General features: G+C 42.5%; 1 protein-coding gene across 1 annotated transcript in view; it reads left to right on the forward strand.

The window, feature by feature from the left end:
* mrps9 (mitochondrial ribosomal protein S9) overlaps positions 1 to 20,211 on the forward strand; it is a 152,129-nt gene that overhangs the window by 13,294 nt on the left and 118,624 nt on the right. Inside the window, exons 2-4 of the mRNA XM_085998976.1 lie at positions 3,524 to 3,703; positions 17,025 to 17,087; positions 17,185 to 17,215. Coding sequence (XP_085855102.1) covers positions 3,524 to 3,703; positions 17,025 to 17,087; positions 17,185 to 17,215 — 274 coding nt within the window. The remainder of the gene's footprint in view (positions 1 to 3,523; positions 3,704 to 17,024; positions 17,088 to 17,184; positions 17,216 to 20,211) is intronic.

Below are 20,211 nucleotides of genomic sequence, written 5' to 3' on the forward strand. Positions count from 1 at the left end.
GCCGCCATCTTGGGATCCGCCATCTTTTCCCGACTCAACGGCCGCCCAGGGCCCAACAGTGGCTTCGATCACGGTGGATCAATCCAGGCCACACCCGTTGACAAAATCCATGATGGACATACAGGTAAACGGGAATTTAACGAAATGTTTAATTGACTGTGGGAGTAACGAGAGTTTTATCCACCCTAGCCTGGTACGGCGGCACTCATTAACGGTAACCCCTACACGGAGCAGAATTGCTATGGCTGCTAAGCCCCACACTTCGGACATTTTGGGCTACTGTGTGGTAACACTGACTGTAAAAGGCACGGACTACAAGGATTTTAAACTCCTCGTGATGCCAGAACTCTGTGTTAACGTAATCTTGGGCCTGGACTTCCAGTGCCACCACGAAAGTGTCACGCTAGCATATGGCGGGTCCCAGCCGCCACTCACAGTCTGTGGCCTATCAACCTTAAAAATCAGCCCGCCCTCTTTATTCGCTAATCTCGCTCCGAACTGTAGGCCCATAGCGACCAAAAGTAGACGGTACAGTCTGGAAGACAGACACTTTATCAAGGCGGAAGTGGACAGACTCCTGCGGGAAGGCATTATTGAATGCAGTACCAGCTCGTGGCGTGCCCAAATAGTCATAGTTAAAAATAGCGAAAAGAAACGGATGGTAATTGACTACAGCCAGACTGTTAATATTTATACCCAGCTGGACGCCTACCCTTTACCCCGCATATCAGAAATGGTCAACCAGATTGCGCAATAGCGAGTCTTCTCGACTATCGACTTCAGATCCGCATATCACCAGCTCCCCATTAGAACGGAGGACCGCCCATACACCGCCTTCGAGGCGAACGGGCGCCTCTACCATTTTCTCAGAGTGCCCTTCGGAGTAACAAATGGGGTCTCGGTCTTCCAACGTGAGATGGACCGCATGGTTGACGAGAATAAACTACAAGCTACCTACCCCTATCTGGACAATGTCACCATCTGCGAGCACAACCAGCAAGACCACGATCTAAATCTTGCGAGATTTTTAAAAACTGCCCTAAAGCTGAATCTCACCTACAACGAAGACAAATGTGTCTTCAACACAACCCGTCTCTGTATCCTCGGCTGTGTGGTGGAAGATGGGGTATTTGGACCGGGCCCTGACCGATTACGCCCCCTAAAGGAACTGCCCCTGCCACACAATCCCAAAGCTTTAAAAAGGTGCCTGGGATTTTTTTCGTATTATGCCCAATGGGTGCCCAATTACTCTGATAAGGCCCAACCCCTCATTAAATCGATGTCCTTCCCACTATCAGCTGAAGCTCGGGAGGCTTTCACCAGTATTAAACAGGACATTGAAAGGGCTGCAGTGTGTGCAGTGGACGAATGCATTCCCTTTCAAGTCGAAAGCGATGCGTCAGACTTTGCCTTAGCTGCGACCCTCAATCAGGCTGGGAGACCTGTGGCCTTCTTCTCCCGAACCCTTCAGGGACCTGAAATCAGGCACTCTTCTGTCGAGAAGGAGGCACAGGCTATAGTGGAGGCAGTGCGGCACTGGCGACACTACCTAGCCGGCAAACGTTTCACCCTGCTCACCGACCAGCGGTCGGTGGCTTTCATGTTTAATAACAAACGAAGGGGGAAAATCAAGAATGACAAAATACTCAGGTGGAGGATCGAACTATCCACGTTCGACTATGATATTATGTACAGGCCGGGAGCCCTTAATGAACCCCCAGACGCCCTATCGCAGGGAATGTGTGCCAGCATTCATACGGACAAATTACAGGGTCTCTACAACGACCTCTGTCATCCAGGGGTCACCCGACTATACCATTTTATAAAGTCCCGCAATCTGCCCCACTCCATCGAGGAGGTCAGGGCAATGACCAGAGCCTGCCGCATCTGTGCGGAATGCAAGCCTCGTTTCTACAGGCCTGACCGTGCACACCTTATCAAAGCCACACGGCCATTCGAGCGCCTAAGTCTGGACTTCAAGGGACCCCTTCCCTCTGCCGACCATAACGTATACTTCCTCAATATCATTGATGAATATTCCCGCTTCCCCTTCGCCATTCCCTGCCCAGACATGACCAGTGCCACGGTCATCAAGTGTCTCTGTAATCTATTCTGCATGTTTGGCATGCCGAACTACATACACAGCGATAGGGGGACGTCATTCATGAGTGACGAGCTGCGCCAGTTCTTGCTCTCGAAGGGGATAGCCACTAGCAGAACCACTAGCTACAACCCCCGGGGTAATGGGCAAGTGGAAAGGGAGAATGCTACTGTTTGGAAGGCTGTCACGTTAGCCTTAAAGTCAAAAGGCCTTCCGACCTCCCGCTGGCAGGAAGTCCTCCCAGACGTGCTTCACTCCATAAGGTCTCTGTTATGTACTGCCACTAACGCTACCCCTCATGAAAAGATGTTCGTTTTCCCCCGGAAATCCACCTCGGGCATATCTCTACCCGCGTGGCTGACGTCTCCGGGGACAGTACTATTGCGGAAGCACGTGAGAGGCCATAAAACGGACCCCCTTGTGGAAAAGGTACAGCTCCTCCATGCAAACCCTCAGTACGCCTATATTGAATACTCTGACGGGCGAGAGGACACTGTTTCCATAAAAGACCTCGCTCCCTCAGGGAGCGGAGAGAACAATGGGAGACTACCCGATGAAGACCTACACTACAAAGAGACAGGACGCCCAGAGGTATCAATACCCAACTTTAACCTGGAGGACACTGCAGATAACCTGGAAGACACTGCGGAGGCCCGGACAGCGGAGGAACCAGAATCCACTCCCCTAGAGGCACCCCAACCGGCTTTGCGCCGATCACTGAGAACTGCAAAACCTCCTGACAGACTCACTTATACCAACTTTTAAGAAACATCACCCCGATGGACTAAATCTATAGAAGGGGTGAATGTAATGAAATCTGTTTGTCTTGATCCTGTATTCGTTTTGCACTCATGTATATTACCCTCCCCCACTGTGTATAGTTTCACTTCCTCTTTCCCAACTAACCTGGGAGGTTCCAGGTCTTGGCTCTTGGCTCCGCCCCTGACTTCTCTTACATAAAGATCCCAGGATCTGTATGACTCATTCCTGTGAACCAGTCGGCGTGTTGAGATGTTAGCTCTGATCTTAGTGATTAAAAGCCAACTTGTTTAAGTCTATAACTTCTAGTTTTGTGGTTATTGAAGGCCCATCAGGCTTCAAGTCTAGATTTTTAGTTTTTACTGAATTGTGGAAACTTTGTGTGCTAAATAAGAAATAGGAGCAGGAGTAGGCCAATCGGCCCCTCGAGCCTGCTCCACCATTCAATAAGATTGATTGGGTTGAGAATGTTCAAACTCATTTTATGTGGGACCCTCACAATTTGCCAATGCATCATGAGAGGAAAGCTAGAAAGACAATTCTTGCTTGAGTTGGGTGGCATAGGTGCTTTTAGATGGAAATCTGAATCAATTGCATGAAAAGGCAATGTACCACTCTAGATCAGTAAGTGAAAAGATAATGCTTTTTTTTGTTTCATTCCAGATAATGAGATTCATCTGCACCAGCTCCTCTTTGCAGAAGAAGAGTATGGCTGCTACGTTCCATTCAAAGTATACTGAAGAATTCATTAAGCAGCAGATTGAAGAGTTCAATATTGGGAAGAGACATCTGGCTAACATGATGGGTGAGGATCCAGAAATAATTAATCAGGAGGATATTGATGTAAGTTGATCTCTTATACGCTGATGTTATATATTACACATGTTCACCCTTTCCCACCCGGGTGTATTTAACTCTACCACTTTCAGCTAGTGATCAAGTTTAAGCCTTACTTAGTGCTATTGTTGAGGTGTCTCTACACTGAAACTGCAGGAAGGCAGGAACATACACTATTCCATACCAGAGACATTTAAAAAAACACAAAGCATAGATGAGGTAAGTCATTACATGGAATTTTTCAGCACAGAAACAGGCCATTCGGCCCAACAGGTCTATGCCAGTGTTTGTGCTCCACGCGAGCCTCCTCCCACCTTACTTCTGGGATGGTTCGTCTGTTGCATTATGGAGAGAAAGTTTTCTGAGACTGGCATTATTTTGCCTCGGCTGCTCTTTTTTTACAAATTTACCCCAAACATCAAGAAACTAGAATAAAAGTGGGTTCAGGGTGGGGCAAGATGGAGCATTGGAGGACATATGGCTTGGTGGGCAAGGAGAAGGGAGGAAAGAAGTGGAGGCAGCTGAATGGATGGTCACAAGCTTAGTGACAAAGAAGTCCATGAACTCCTCGCCCATGGTGCATCTGAGGGTGAAGGGGGCAGGAGAGAGGGCTTTAAGAAGACAGTTGGTGGGGGTTGTTATGTTTGCTCTCCAAGATGCTCCCAGACTATTTTGGCAGAGGAGAATGAGGTCTAATGGCACTTGATGTAGTCCAGCCAGATGCGGTGATGGACAACCAATTGTACACGAGATACCTTCGTGTCTGTGCCCCTTTGATCTGGAGGAGCAAAGTTGGGGGCCATAAAAAGGGGACTGACAGGAATGGGAGAGTGTAAAGATTTTGTTGGAGACGAGGGCACCAAAGGTTGAGGTGAAGAAGTAAAATGATGGCTGCAAAAGCAATGTGTCAAATAGAGGGCCATGGGCTAGGCAATTTGGAATTGGAAAGTGCAGTTGTAATTGATTTGGGGGAGAGTGTTTTCCAAGGGTGGATGCAGAAGAAAGTGGAGTTGTAAGGAGGTAGGGGACATGCTTGGTGAGGGATACAAGGTAGTGGTTGGAGCTGGCCTTGTCTGTGATTGAGACCATGGAATATGGAATGGTCAAAGGGTTGGCTGTCTATATGGGTAGGAGAGTTTATATGGAGGGAGATATTTAGGGAGGACAGGAGGGCAGTGAATTCAGCAGACCGAGGGCAAGAGGAGCTGAGCTGAAGATTGAAATCACCAAGGATGAGGAGTCACTCGATGCTGAAGGAGGTAAAGAGGGAAGCTATCTCGTGGGGGGAGGGAGGGACAACTTATTTGAAGAACTAGCACCAGCACAGACACTGGGCTAAATGGCTTCATTGTGTGCTATAGATTCTGTGATTATATGAGTAAAATTAAATGTTACGAGTGTTTCCTCTCTATACATGAGTCTGTATATATCTAGCTAACATTTGTTCAGTAATCGGCACCTACAGCAATCTGTTGAAAAATATATTGTGCTGCATATAGCTGGTAATAGCAACTGATAAATTGTTGAATTTTCAGTTCCATTCCTGTTGATGATGTAGACCTGTAGCTTCCAAAGTATCTGAGGAATTATCAAAGTGTATTTTGGAGTGAATCAAGTAATACATATGTTCATATACAGGATTTAAAGTGGGGGAGATCAACTTGTATGCCGTTATAAAAGCTAAGGATTGTAGGTTGGGCGGTACTTTCTCGGGTAGCTTTTTCTCCTGTTCAGTTATGCTTGCTTAAAACAATAGGAAATATGTAAGAAGTACGATTAAAAAAATTATTTCTCGAACTGTACTTGCCAATTGTAAAAATGCTGGAAAATCTCTGCTCTGACAAAGAGCTGTGCCTGGCACGTTAACTTGTCCTTTCTGTCCACAGATGCTGTGATGTGACTTGCTGAGTGTTTCCAGCATTTTCTGTTTTTGTTTGATTCCCAGCATCTGCAGTATTTTTTTTGTCTCACCAATTGTAGTTGTGCTGTAGCTGAGCCTTGGTCCATATACTTGCAATGTTTGTTGAGTAGAGTGAGCCCTGTTTAGTCACAGCATCGCAAGTCCAGTAGCAAGAGCTGAACCCAAGCGATAGGGAGATTCACCCCACAGCATGAGGACAGTTGGCAAGTACAATGCAAATAATTTATAATCCTGCATGTTTCCCTTCATTCTAAAGCAAGCATATCTGAATGAACTAAGCTAAATTTAACTTTTTAAGTCCAATTTATAAATGAACACAAAATTGGGTTAGTGTTGGGCTATAATGGATTATTATGAATTTATTTGTTCTGATGTCAACAAAGATAGAATTGGTAAATTGTTTAAATTTGTTTTGAAGTAGTCGGTCCGCTGGTCGGTCCGCTGGCAGTGGTTTATCATTGATAATTGCTTACAAAGTCAGTAACGACCATGTGGACTGACATTTACAAAATAGATTCTTTACTCCAAGAAAACAGATTTTAAAGAGAAGGAAAGGGTATTTGACAAGTACTTTGCAAGTTTAATGTTTTACTGCACTCTGCCGCACTCATAGAAGATAGGAGCAGGAGTAGGCCATTCGGCCCTTCGAGCCTGCTCCGCCATTCAATGAGATCATGGCTGATTATCCAAATTCAGTACCCTGTCCCTGTCTTCTCCCCATATCCCTTGATCCCTTTAGCCTTAAGAAATATATCCAACTCTTTCTTGAATATACTTAATAAACTGGCCTCCACTGCCCTCTGGCAGAGAATTCCACAGGTTCACCACTCTCTGGGTGAAGAAATTCCTCCTCATTTCAGTCCTAAATGGCTTACCCCTTATCCTTAGACTATGACCCCTGGTTCTGGACTCCCCGGCCATCAGAAACATCCTTCCTGCATCTAGTCTGTCCAGGCCTAGTCTCCAGCTTCACTTTCTACAACACTGGTGTGCTGTTCCACGCTGTAATACATTACAGCAACTCAAATTTCCTACACTGGGGGGAACATAGTGACTGATGGGGCAGCTCCTTGGAGCATAGAAATTCCCTGCTGTTTGAAGTAAGGGTACTTCGATCAGTAAAAGCAGTCTCTTTAATTTGCATTACTTGGCTGTAAATTAGGGAGTTTGCTTTAACATGGGATGCTTTCTATGCAGGTATATATGATACGCTGCAGTAGAAGATATTTTAAAAAGTACTTTCAAAATGTGAAAAGAATTTGAAGATGCTAATCTGAACAACTCTATTGAACCTGTCTTTAAATATACTTGTATGGTTTTTTTTCTAATTGATTTACTTTGCCTATTTCATCCATTATACAATTATTCATGATATATTATGATTTCTACTCATTTATAATAAATAAAGTTGTTAAGACAAGCGTGTCTAAGTGAAATTGACAACTAACATTAAGTGCCAGATGTTGATTATGGAGCTCCAAGAATATGCTGAGAACAGTTTAAATAAATTAGCACCTGCACATTAGCTGGTCTTGCTATTAATTTATAAGCGAATCAGTAGAAATGACATTTGGTTGAGTCATTGATTAAGTAAATAGCTACATTTCACTGCCCAGGCAGGATAACTAATTGATAGAGATGGCCAACATGACCTGCTGCTTTTCCCAAGTCAATGGTACAGTCATATTCAATTCTCTGTCACTAAACCAGGTGAAATGATGCCTACTTAGGCATTGTCAACCTGGCACTTTGCCTGGATTTTGCTAGCTAAATTAAACTTTATAAATCGGATTTATAAATTAACACAAAATTGGGTTAGTGCTGGGTTATAATGGAATTTCTGTTACCAAATTATATTTCATTCTATTGTCCTCAAAGAAGGTACAATCTATCAATTGTTAAATTTAAAAGGATTAGTAACCACCGTATAGAAATCTTGTGGAGCAGCATTTCCAAAATAGTTTTAATACCAAAAAAATTAATGTGGCAGTTTATGGAGAGAAGCATATGTGATTTTTATTAGTCTAATGTGTGATAACTTGGGGCTTTAATGTGCTAAGTTTGAGATAAAAAATGTATTGCATAAAGCAGTAAGTTTATTTTATAAAAATAGGAAATACATCGATTAGGTTTCTCATTAAGGGTACATTTACACTCAACTTGTGGTGTCAGAAACCGCTTTGCACCAACTCTGCAGTTATAGTGCAAGCGTAGCCTGGATTTGAAAAAAAATTGTTTATGGGATGTGGGCGTCGCTGGCAAGGCCAGCATTTATTGCCCATCCATAATTGCCCTTGAGAAGGTGGTGGTGAGCCGCCTTCTTGAACCGCTGCAGTCCGTGTCATGAAAGTACTCCCACAGTGCTGTTAGGTAGGGAGTTCCAGGATTTTGACCCAGCGACGATGAAGGATTGGCGATATACTTCCAAGTCAGGATGGTGTGTGACTTGGAGGGGAACTTTGAGGTGGTGCTGCCCTTGTCCTTCTAGGTGGAAGAGGTTGCGGGTTTGGGAGGTGCTGCCGAATAAGTCTTGGCGAGTTGCTGCAGTGCATCTTGTAGATGGTACACACTGCAGCCACGGTACGCCGGTAGTGGAGGGAGCGAATGTTTAAGGTGGTGGATGGGGTGCCAATCAAGCGGGCTGCTTTGTCCTGGATGATGTCGAGCTTCTTGAGTGTTGTTGGAGCTACACTCATCCAGGCAAGTGGAGAGTATTCCATCACACTCCTGACTTGTGCCTTGTAGATGGTGGAAAGGCTTTGGGGAGTCAGAAGGTGAGACACTCACCACAGAATACCTGGCCTCTGACGCGCTCTGCTGCCACAGTATTTATGTGGCTGGTCCAGTTAAGTTTCTGGTCAATGGTGATCCCCAGGATGTTGATGGTGGGGGATTCGGCGATGGTAATACCGTTGAATGTCAAGGGGCGGTGGTTAGACTCTCGCTTATTGGAGATAGTCATTGCCTGGCACTTGTGTGGAGCGAATGTTACCTACCACTTATCAGCCCAAGCCTGAATGTCATCCAGGTCTTGTTGCATGCGGGCATGGACTGCTTCAATATCTGAGGAGTTGTGAATGACACTGAACACTGTGCAGTCATCAGCGAACATCCCCATTGCTGACCTTATGTTGGAGGGAAGGTCATTGATGTAGCAACTGAAGATGGTTGGGCCTAGGACACTGCCCTGAGGAACTCCTGCAGCGATGTCCTGGGGCTGTGATGATTGACCTTCAACCACCACAACCATCTTCCTTTGTGCTAGGTATGACTCCAGCCAGTGGAGAGTTTTCCCCCCGATTCCCATTGACTTCAGTTTTACTAGAGCTCCTTGATGCCACACTCGGTCAAATGCTGCTTGATATCTAGGGCAGTCACTCTCACCTCACCTCTGGAATTAAGCTCCTTTGTCCATGTTTGGATCAAGGCTGTAATGAGGTTGGGAGCCGAGTGGTCTTGGCATAACCCAAACTGGGCATCAGTGAGCAGGTTATTGGTGAGTAAGTGCCACTTGATAGCACTGTCGATTACATTTAAGCTCGTGCCCAACCTGACACTAGGGCAAATTGGAGTGAGACTTTCTAGTGAGGGGAGTCTCACTCTTCAGTTTGGAGTCAATTCAGGACTCTCCACCTAATTTACACTACCCAAGTGTGGAGTCAATGCAAAGCCATAATTGCTTTGCGCCAATGCCAAACCAAACTCTGAAAATGCACTATAAATGTAGTAAATATTACTATATGCTTCAACAGTCAAAAATGGTTTTGGGCTTGATTAAAAGGATTGGTTCGCAGGTGATGGCTTGGTTACATAGCATATTAATTGCATTGCATATTCGTATAGATGTGCTGTCTTGTGAAAAAAGAACACATGGATTTCCTCTGTGCCCAAATATTTGCCACTGAGTGAGATCTTCTTACCTAGATCACCCAAGGATGTAGGAAGTTGAAGGTGTGCACCAAGTGTTTTTTTCCCCCTCCGCTTAGGAAGGGTTAAATCATTCCAGGTCAATTTTGGTGTTCCCCTCACCAACCTTGCACCCAGACACTTTGAGATGCTCATCTGCTTGACATCTTGGATGGGGATTGGTACTTGATCACACGCCCTTAGAATAATTTAGGCTCAAGAACATCATTGCTATCCTGCCCAGGCTGATGTGAAATTTGACACAATGCAAAGTTGAAGCCAACTTTGTCTGCAATTACTATCTATTGATGGAATCTTTGTCAGAATGGACAGTGGTGTGGTACAGCCTTGATATGCCTGCACCCTCGGGAAGTCAATGATTTAATCTGATTTCTTAGATTATAATTACACCTGATGGGAGAGTTCCACCAATTGATGAAACAAATAATATTTAAGGTTCAACTCATATGTTTGTAGAGAGCACAGCATTGCAGTTTTCATAAATATGCAGCCTCTCAACTATGGCATCTATCTTGTAACACACATGATTTGGGATGAGTTTTTTTTACATGGCCTGCTAATTCAGTAGACTATGATGAAACTTGCAATAATAAGATTTCAATATTGTTAATGGTAAGTTCCAGATAACCTGATTTCTTAGTTATATGCAAAGATCCAGTGCTCTAAAATGATTTATATTGAATCCCTGAGTTGGTTATCCCATTTCTCAACACAAGCATATATTTTCCTCCATTTTAATTTTCAGTGCTTCATTCCTAAAAACAATACATGTTTATAGTGGCGCTCGGTAGTTTCCAATATGCAGCCACTGAGCTTTGAGGCTTTTAGCAACGAGTAGACGCGTGTCGAAATAAAACGTTCCAAAACGTAACTTTGTCTTTTAACTGTTTACTGTAGTACATTTTAAACAGGATTTCAAAGTAAAACACGTTAAACACACACGCGGTCAAAAACTGTATTGCACCACAGCCCTCAAAGCTTCTACCTTTTCCAGCCTCGTGGAGCTTGAACTGTAAAAATGGCTGGATATCATGTGACAAGCTTAAGGACTGTACCATTGTAGCAAGAATAAAGGGGGTCTCTCTTGTTATTGGAACAAGAAAAGAGGGGGTTTCTCAATACAATAAGTCAATCAGGTAAATTAACTATTATACTAGAATATGCATCAATAATAAACAAATGTACATACATACTGTACCATAATATTTAACCAATATTTTAAAGTATTTTCTTCTTTACACTTTCTTAAACTTTCATGACTCTTACAGTGTTAATCTAATTGTACATCAACTTGTTCTTTTATATGTTGATCGCATAATTCTGTTTGTAGTTTGCAGAATAAATTAACATACCAATTTATTACAGCTCAAATGTTCTCTTCTGCATTACACATGGTGTGGATGGGGCAAGAGAAGATGGGTTTGAGTGTCAAACCTGTAAGCCTGTCCATATATTTTTGAGCAATTCCTCGTTCTGTGCATAGCAGTGATTTAACAGATTCTTAGTATTGGGAAGATGCTGAATGATTGTTTACTCATACCCAACACAAAAGTCAACTTTTATACTTTTACTCAACACAAAAGTCAGCTTTTAGACTCGTACTCAACACAAAAGTCAGCTTTTATAGGCTTCCTATGAACTGAAAGTTAAACTTGTGAATTGAAGTATATGTGAAAGTGTACGACAGGACAATTTACCTTTTATAATATTGGGTTATAGTAAGGATATTACTGTATACTTCTGATCTGAGTTCAGGCTAGAATTAATAATTTGAATTTATTATAAGATGGAAATTTTTGCAGAAGCAAAAATAAATCAGATAAAGACAATACAGTCCTTAATTCTCTGCTATTTTTGAAACAGTTTTTGTGATAAAGTAACAAAGTATTTTACGATTCTTGTTGCCTGTTTAGTTTTATATTGAGAGAGACAGATTTGTGGATCAACACATGGTATAGGATGAAGGGTTCAAATTATTGGCCCACTGAGACAACTACTGGGGGATGGGAATGTTTTACCGCCAACAACCACCAGCTAAACCAAGGGAGGCATATTCACATTTGCTGCTAAGATAAATAAAACAGTTGGCAAGGATTTAAATTAGGAAATTGGGGGAGGGGGATAGTAAATAGCTAATAAATGTAGGATTCACTGAAACCTCGATAAAGGAAGAGGATTAGTGAGGAACAAATCTGCAAGAGTATGTGTGCTTCATGAAGGAAAGAGAAGGAAAATAAGGAGGTGGGGGTGACACTGTTTGTCAGGGAAGGTTTATATATTGCTGAGAAGCAGGATTGGGAATGGAAATTGAATGTCTTCAGGTGAATATGGGAGATAGAAAAAGGCAAAAGTTAGTAGTGAGAATATGTGCAGGCCACGCTAAAATAAAAAGGTGGCTATTCTGCTGTAGGACATTATAAAAAAGATTAATGCTAAGACTTTAGTTGTAATCGTAGGATTTTAATCTTCCTGGCGTACACTGGGAGTTACTGTGGGGGATATTCTGTATGCACAAGGGAGTTTAGTGAAGTGCTCAAGCTGCAAGAGGCTAGTGGAGTATGAAAGGGCAGAAAAGTATGAAGTTCAGCCTTGGAGTGCAGTGGGAAAGGATTTTTCCCCTATAATTAATAATTGTGTGAAGTGAGTAAGTGGAGTTTGGTTCTTGTTAGTGTATTGGAAAATTAAGTCTCTGGAGCACAGGATTGCTTTGCTTGAGGAGCAATTAGCCACACTTAGCAGCATCAGAGAGGCTGAGTGGTTTCTGGATGGTATTGTCCAGAATGTGGTCACCCAAGGGATAGTGCTAAACCCTTCAGGCCATAGAGATCTGTAGAAGGAGAGAAGTGACCATCTGCAGGAACAGCATATGACAGACTTAGAAGGTCTTGCAGTGGGAGTTTAAGGAATTAAACACTAGATGGGAAAACAAGACTTGAAAGAGGGTAATCTCTAGATTGATTCCTGGACACCACCTTAAAAAGAGGAAGATTATAATTGTTAATGTGGCTGGTATAGGAGGAAAGGGTTCACATCCTTGGGGCATTGGAGCATGTTCTGGAACAATGAAAGGTCTTTATTTGAACCAAAGAAGTGCCAACATCCTTGCATAGAGAGTAAATAGAGCAGTGGGAGGGTTGAAACTAATTTTGTAAGGGATGTGCAAGTGTACATTTAAGTAAAGAGACCTGCATTAATAAAATTGTTGGAATAGAAGTTAGAGGAGTTATTTTGATGAAAGGGTGAAAACAGGTGCCGAATGGTTGCTGTGCTAATAAGACACGCCTGTTTGAAAGTCTGGTCTTACCATGCAATTTTGGGCCTAATTGCTCATTACCATAATTTGAATTTGCCTGGAACAGACACCTGCAGGTTTAGCACTCAAGCGCTGATTAGAAGCAATTTTCGTGGCGCAGTATACATGGGCTCCACGCTCCCACTTCCACTGAAGGTGTGGAGTGCGCTGGCTGACGCACAGTGGCAAGTTTCAGGATCTGAGGGAGAGGGCGCACAGGTTCTCTGACGCAGCACTGGAGGTCCTGGTGGAGGAGGTCCAGAGGTTGAGGGATGTCATGTACCCACAGGGGGGAAGATGTCCACCTCGCCCTCCTGTCCCCCTCTCCTCCAGCAGCTGATGCTGCTCTGCCTGGCCTCATGTCTTCCTCCTGCAGACCAAGGGGGACCCCTAGCAAGATGCCCATGACCAAGCATTCCCTTTCTCTTGGTGACTCCTATAAGGTGTCCAATAAGGTAGAGTAGCACAGCACTTAATCTTTTTAGGTGAAGTCCTCAGAGAATTTCTGGAATAAATGTTGATAAAGTGTTGGTGAAGTCTTAACAAACTGTCCCAGAAAGTCTCCCTATTGTGTTTCAAAAGTCCTCTTCAAACCCCCAGCAGCAAGTGAACAGTAAAAGGTGAGTATGCCTTTAAGCAGTGCTCGAAATCCTCAGCAACGGCATGTTTAATCCCAGTCAGTTGGTCGCTGTTCAGAGGGGGCATTAGGTCAAATGCTATCCACCAAAATGCTGAGCAGTCTCGTTAATGAGTGCTATCAGGCAATTTAAGTGGCAATCAGCCCCTTAATGATCCCTCAGGCAGCTGTTCCTGGCACCCTTCAACTCCTTTACCAAGATGGCATCATACACTAAAAGGGCATTGCAGCTCAAGACCCCATCTTGACCACCTCGGAGGCTCTCTAGCGCTTAAAGGAGCCGGCGAAAATCGCCCCCAGGAGGTTTAGCTGAAATAAATAGTGAGAAAATATTATCAGAGGAGAAAAGCAAAGAAAGCAGTGAGGCAGTGGGGGAAAAAAACGGGGTTGTGGACGGAGCAAACAATAGCAAAAAATGAAATGAGGAAAACAGAAGAAGGATATCTCATTTCAAAATTCCAAAAATTGGAATCGGCTTTCAGTTATATATGCCCAAAGCATTTAAAACAAAATTGGAGAGCAAGAAGCATTAATAACTATGGAAGGATATGATGTAGATGCTATAATGTGGCTTAAATTGGTCAGGAGTGGGAGCTTAATATTCCTGGTTACAACATTTTCAGGATATATGGGGGTGGGTGGCTTTGTTAGTAAAGGATTCTATCACAGTGCTAGAGCATAGGGATGCGTGAGGGGGTTTTGTTAAGACAGAATCCATATGAATTTAATTTAAAAATTCTTTGTGCCCATTAGAGGCTGTCAAACAGTGGATATGAGGCAGGGATGAGATCTGCAGATAGTTCAGAGATATACACGATAAGTCACCAAGCTATTGAAAAAAATGAGAGGAGGAGGTAGCAGAACCTCTGGTCCCAATTTTTCAATCCTCCCTAAATATGCAAATTGTGCAATAGGACTGGAGGATAGCCAATGTAACACCTTTGTTCAACAAGGGAGGAAAGAATAAAGCAGGTAACTATAGACCAGTTGGTCTAATTGTAATTGTGGGCAAATTGGATATTGTGCATACGATAGATGATCTGGATATTGGCATAGAATTTACAGCACAAAAACAGGCCATGCTGGTGTTTGTGCTCTACCTGAACCTCCTCTCACTCTGTTTGCCACATCTCACCCTATTGACATATCCTTCTATTCCTTTCTCCCTCATGTACTTAACTAGCTTCCCCATAAATCGATCTATGCGATTCGCCTCAACCATTCCATGTGATAGCGAGTTCCATATTCTCACCATTCTCTGAGTAAAGAAGTTTCTCCTGAATTCCTCATTTGATTTATTAGTGACTATCTTATTTTATGAGCCCTAGTTTTAGACGCCCCAACAAGTGAAACATCGGGCTGGATTTTACTTACTGAGACGAGTTGGGGGCGGGACTGCTGCCTTCCGGGTTCTAGTCCTGCCCGCAGCGACATCTGACAAACCAATGCTATTTTGCCCTGATTGGCTTTGTTAAGCCTGCCCTGCAGGCTTGCTGGCCAATTAAGTGAAAGCCGGTGTCAGATGACGTCATTTGATGATGCTTCATCTGCCGGTTTTCTTAAAGGCATATGCACCACACTTGTTTGACAGATGATTTGACAGTGTGTGACAGCATTGAGGTGCTGTCAAACACTGACAATCACTGTCCAAAGGTGAGCCCTTGCACCCAGGCTCTCCATAACTCTCTCCTTAGGATAAAACAGATGGCAGCTGCAGCTGAGATTGCAGAAGGCATCTGTCACTTCTGCCGATGAGCTGAGGCTACACACACTTCACAGCTTGTCACCCGCAGAAACATCTAACCACATTAAAAATTACTTTTACAACATTTCATTACCATTGTCCCATTGCATTCTTCACACCACTTCTGCAGCTGTCATCCAAACACCAACATAACAACAGACCCACAGCATGCCTCACTTACCCTGGCGGGGTTCCCAGACGTCGGGAAGCCCGCAGCAGCAGTCGAAAAATTGGGAAAAGCCTCTTAACTGCCTGTTAACAGGCAGTTAAGTGGCTATAATCCTCTTCCCGCCGCTAGGAGTCGGGTCCCTGTGCAAATCGGGGACCCGACTCCCGGGAAGATTGGTTGGAGACGGGTATAGGAGCGGGTTCGGGACCCACTCCCATTCTTTTTAACTTTCCCAGCAGTCCCGCCTCCAAACCCCACTCCTTAGGGCTGGTAAAATCCAGCCACCCATCTCTCTGTCTGCCCTAGCTAACCCCTTCATAATTTTAAAGACTCCCATCAGGTCATCTCAGTTTACTCTTTTCTAGGGCAAAGAGCCCCAGCCTGTTCAATCTTTCCTGATCGTTGTACCCGCTATGTTCTCTTCCAGAAAGCAGTCAACAGAAACCTTTTTAAAATGTTACAATACTAGGCATAGTTACAAATGAAACAAAAAAAATCATAACATTTCTGATTAATCTAAACACAAAGCATCCTGCCTAGGTATACCACATTTTCTTCTGATTGTTTTTTTTTAAAAACTTTTTTTTTGTTTTTATTACAGTTATAAAATTATGATATTTTTCTTTTTTATTTGTAAGTATTATAATATATATATATTGACTTGCCACCTCAATATCTTAAAACATTACACAAATAGATGTGCTGATATCTACACATTGAACCATACATCCAAGTTTACAGCACAGAAGGTGGTCATTTGACCTGTTAACTTTGCTAGAGCAATCCAAAACTAATACCACTGCCCTGCTCTCTCCTCATACCGCAATATCATCATCTACTTCGAAAATTTATTTTCATTTCCCTTAAAAAGCACAGTGGTCTCTGCCTTGACTACTGCCTGTGGAAAAGCATTCCATGCTCTGACAACTCTCTGTTTAAAGAAATGTCTCTCGTCTCTCCTGACTCCGCGACGATTTTAAATTGATGACCTCTTGTCACGGATTCTCTAACCAGAGGAAAATATTCTTCTCCTATTCACATTATCAAAATGCTCCTTAATTTTAAAAACCTCTATTAAATCTCCCCTGCTTCAGTGGAAATAGTCTCAATTTCCTCAGAACTCTAGTTTCCTGCCACATGTTGGTCAAGCTGCACTGTAGGCTGTCTGTGGCTTCAATGCCCTTTTTATAATGGGGTGCACGTAAATTGTTTGTGCGCCTATATGAAATATTTGCTCTAATCTTTATCGCCTAACTGTTCCTCTCCTGAAAGGTGAGCCATGTTGGGGTATACAGTGTCACAGGTACCTGTGGCCTCCAGTACCTTGCCCAAGTGGCCATGTTTCAAAATGGTTTTTATTTTGGTGGTAGAAGCAGAAGCAGTTATATCATTGTGATTTTTTTTTTAAGGCATAAAATCTTTGCTCCCATGTCAATGGTGATGAACATGTAATGTGATTCAGTGTTAACATTGAGCACTTCAATCAGATGCTAAAAAGTTAAATAATCTCTAACTTCAGGGGAAGGGTGCTTAAAAGAATTATTTCTGTCAATTCATGCAAAACTGACACTAATGTATTTGCACAAAGATTTTTTGTAATACTGTGACCATTCATTTATTTATCATCTTTGTTCCAGAGAGCTATCCGATACCTTTTCCCATCTGGTTTATTTGACAAGAAAGCTAGGCCGATCATGAAGGTAATGAAAATGTTTTATGTCTCCAAGATTTGACTTTGATTCATTTATTATCTACTTATTTACATTTGCTGATTCTAATGTGTCTGATTAATTGCAGCATCCTTTGGAGGTCTTTCCAAAACAGAGAGGTAAGGTTACATTTTTTAAATAAGGGTGGTGAGAAGAGGGAGCAGTGTTGATCAGTCTTTATAACACCTGAATGTAGATTACCGTAAACTTGTAACGTACGTCCTAATGTCATTTATCCATTGTTTTAAATTGCAAACACAGTTGCCATCTGTTCATTGGTGTTCTCTACTGTGTCGTCTGCTTACTATCTTTTCCACTGAATTATTCCATAGTCCTAAAGGAAGACATACCTACTTTATCATGTGTCTGTTATCCATTGTTGCTGTGTCTCTGCTTTAACACTGCTAATCAAAGGCAGACTGGGAGCAATCATTCTGTGTAGAAGTCCCTTGCTATGACATAAATGGAAGTGCTACCCACAATCCACTATTCCAATTCCAGATGTCACATGATGGAGAGTTCTACAGAAAACTCTCTGCTTCTAAGTTACTTCGAACCAGTGGTTCCAAAGACATTGTTGGGTTTCACTTACATTTCAGCTACTGGTCTCAGAGCAGTTGGCACTTATGTTGTACTGGGGCTGCATTGCGATGAGTGACAAAGTAGCTTTGCTTATGTATGCTTGGATGTAGGCCCAGAACTCTGCTCTTTGGGTGGATAATTTTTAATTCACCTGGTGCAAACTCAATGTGAAAAGGCCACCTGAAGGGGCTATCACACCACTTAGCTTTAGCAAACTTCAGACTCCAATCAGAACAAGACTTCTAAATGATTTTTACTTCAATGTACACCTATAACAGCACCCAAAGTAATGTTTTATAACATTTAGAATTGTGACCATGCAGTAAAATTATAATAAAATAATGAGTGGCTGGACACAGATTACAAACTCATTGCTTTGGGGATTTTAATTGAAATTTTAGTGAAGTGCATTTTCATATTTCTTGAAAGATTTTGTTATAGGAAAATTTCCTAATATCTCCTACGGCAGTTAAATGCAAACAAACCATGGCATTGTAACTATGGTAGAAATGTGTCATTAGCTAAAAGTGATGCAAGAATTTCCAGCTTTAATTCTTTTCTTGGGGTTACAAGTGTGTGCTAGACTTATTTTGAGGGGGATCTGTTGGCACAAAAAAAATTAATTTACACGCTAATTGAATTAAGAATATTTCATGAGTCATATGGGGTCATTGGATATTTAATTTCTGTTTCCTTTTTGCTCACTGCCAATTTAAAGGCTTATGGATAAAAGCTTTTTTGTAAACTGTACCACAGTGAAACAAGCAAAATACTGCGGATGCTGAAATCTGGAATAAAAACAAAATGCTGGCAAACACTCAACAGGTCAGGCAGCATCTGTGGAGAGAGAAACAGTTAATGTCAATGACCTTTTCATTACCACGGTGATTTTGAAGGTGGTATGGTTTTTTTTTTTTTTCTATGATCTTTCTCTTTCTCCCTCCCCTCCTCCCCACACCATGGGCTGGAGGGAGGGGCAAAACTAAAGCTGTGACTCATAGTTATGAAGAGAGACTTGAATTACTGAGATTATTTCCACTGAGATAGAGAAGGCAAAGAGGAGATTTAATAAAAGGTTTTAAAGTGATAGATTTTGATAAGGGTACATAAAGAAAGGCTGTTTCCTCTGGTTGGGGAGTCTCTGACGAAGGGGCATCCATTTAAAATTGCCATTGAGGGTGAGGAAAGAGTTTAGAGGAAATTTTGTTACAGAATTAGTAGAACATGGATCGCTCTGCAACGTGGAGTAGTTGAGGCAGAGACCACTGCATCTTGCAAGACACGAGCATATAATATTTGAAGCAGAAAAATATGCAGGGCTTTGGGAAAAGGATGGAGCAGTGGGATTGGATTGCTCCAACAAAGTGCCAGCCTGGACATAATGGGCCAAATGGCCACCTTTTTATGTTGTAAATATTTGTCTGATTACGCTCCTGTGAAGCACTTTGGGATGTTTTACTACATTAAAAGTGCTATATAAATGCAAGTTGTTGTTGTTGTAAACTTTTATAGTTATGCGTGATTGGACAAAGACATTCTTGCCTAATTTGCACTCAAAAGCTTACAAGTGTTTTGAGTATTTAAAAAAAAGCTATTTGAAGGTGCAAGTTATACACTGGATTGTACAGTGCACATTGTAAATTGTTTTGCTATACAGATGGGCCAGTTTGTTTGCATTACCTTTTTTTTCCTTTTGAAATTGAGGAACTAAAGTAGTTAACATACTAAAAAAGTATTTCCTTGAACTATTTACTAAAGTTACATATAACGTGCCCCTCATCATGGGCGATTAACAAGTAAACTTGATTTTTTTGTTATCACATGCATGGACATCCTAGATGGTCTTAAAGGACTCAAATCTACTAAATCCCCAGGTATAGATGCAATATAGCCAAGGGTGCTATTTGAGACTAGGGATAAAATCTACAAAATATTGACAGTCATCATGAGGGAGTCATTGAATAGTAGGGAGATCCCGTTGGATAGGAAATAAGCCAATATGGTAACAATTTTCAAGAAAGAAAGACTTGCATTTATATAGCGCTTTTCACGACCTCAGGACGTCCCAAAGCACTTTACAGTCAATGAAGTGCTTTTGAAGTGTAGTCACTTGTAATGTAGGAAACACAGCAGCTGATTTGCACATAACAAGCTCCCACAAACAGTAATGTGATAATGACCAGATAATCTGTTTTTATGTGTTGGTTGAGGGATAAATATTGGCCAGGACACCAGGGAGGACTCCTACTCTTTTCGCAATGGTGCCATGGAATCTTTTACATCCACCTGTTGAGATTTGAAGTTATTAAAGTCAGTGTTAAGGCCAGAAAGCTGTAAAGTGTCCAGTCGAAGATGTGGTGCTGTTCTTCCAGCTTGCGTTAAGCTTCATTGGAACAGCGTAGGAGGCCGAGGTCAGGGTGGGACTGTGACGGAGAATGAAAGTGGCTGGTGAGCGGAAGCTCATGGTCATGCTCACGCTCACGGATGTTCAGCAAAGGGAGGATGTGTTTGGTGATGGAGTTGTGTTAGAAGT

The sequence above is a fragment of the Somniosus microcephalus genome, chromosome 10, assembly GCF_052327205.1.
Source record: "Somniosus microcephalus isolate GS21.2 chromosome 10, FLI_Smic_1.0, whole genome shotgun sequence".
In the NCBI taxonomy this organism is placed as follows: domain Eukaryota; kingdom Metazoa; phylum Chordata; class Chondrichthyes; order Squaliformes; family Somniosidae; genus Somniosus; species Somniosus microcephalus.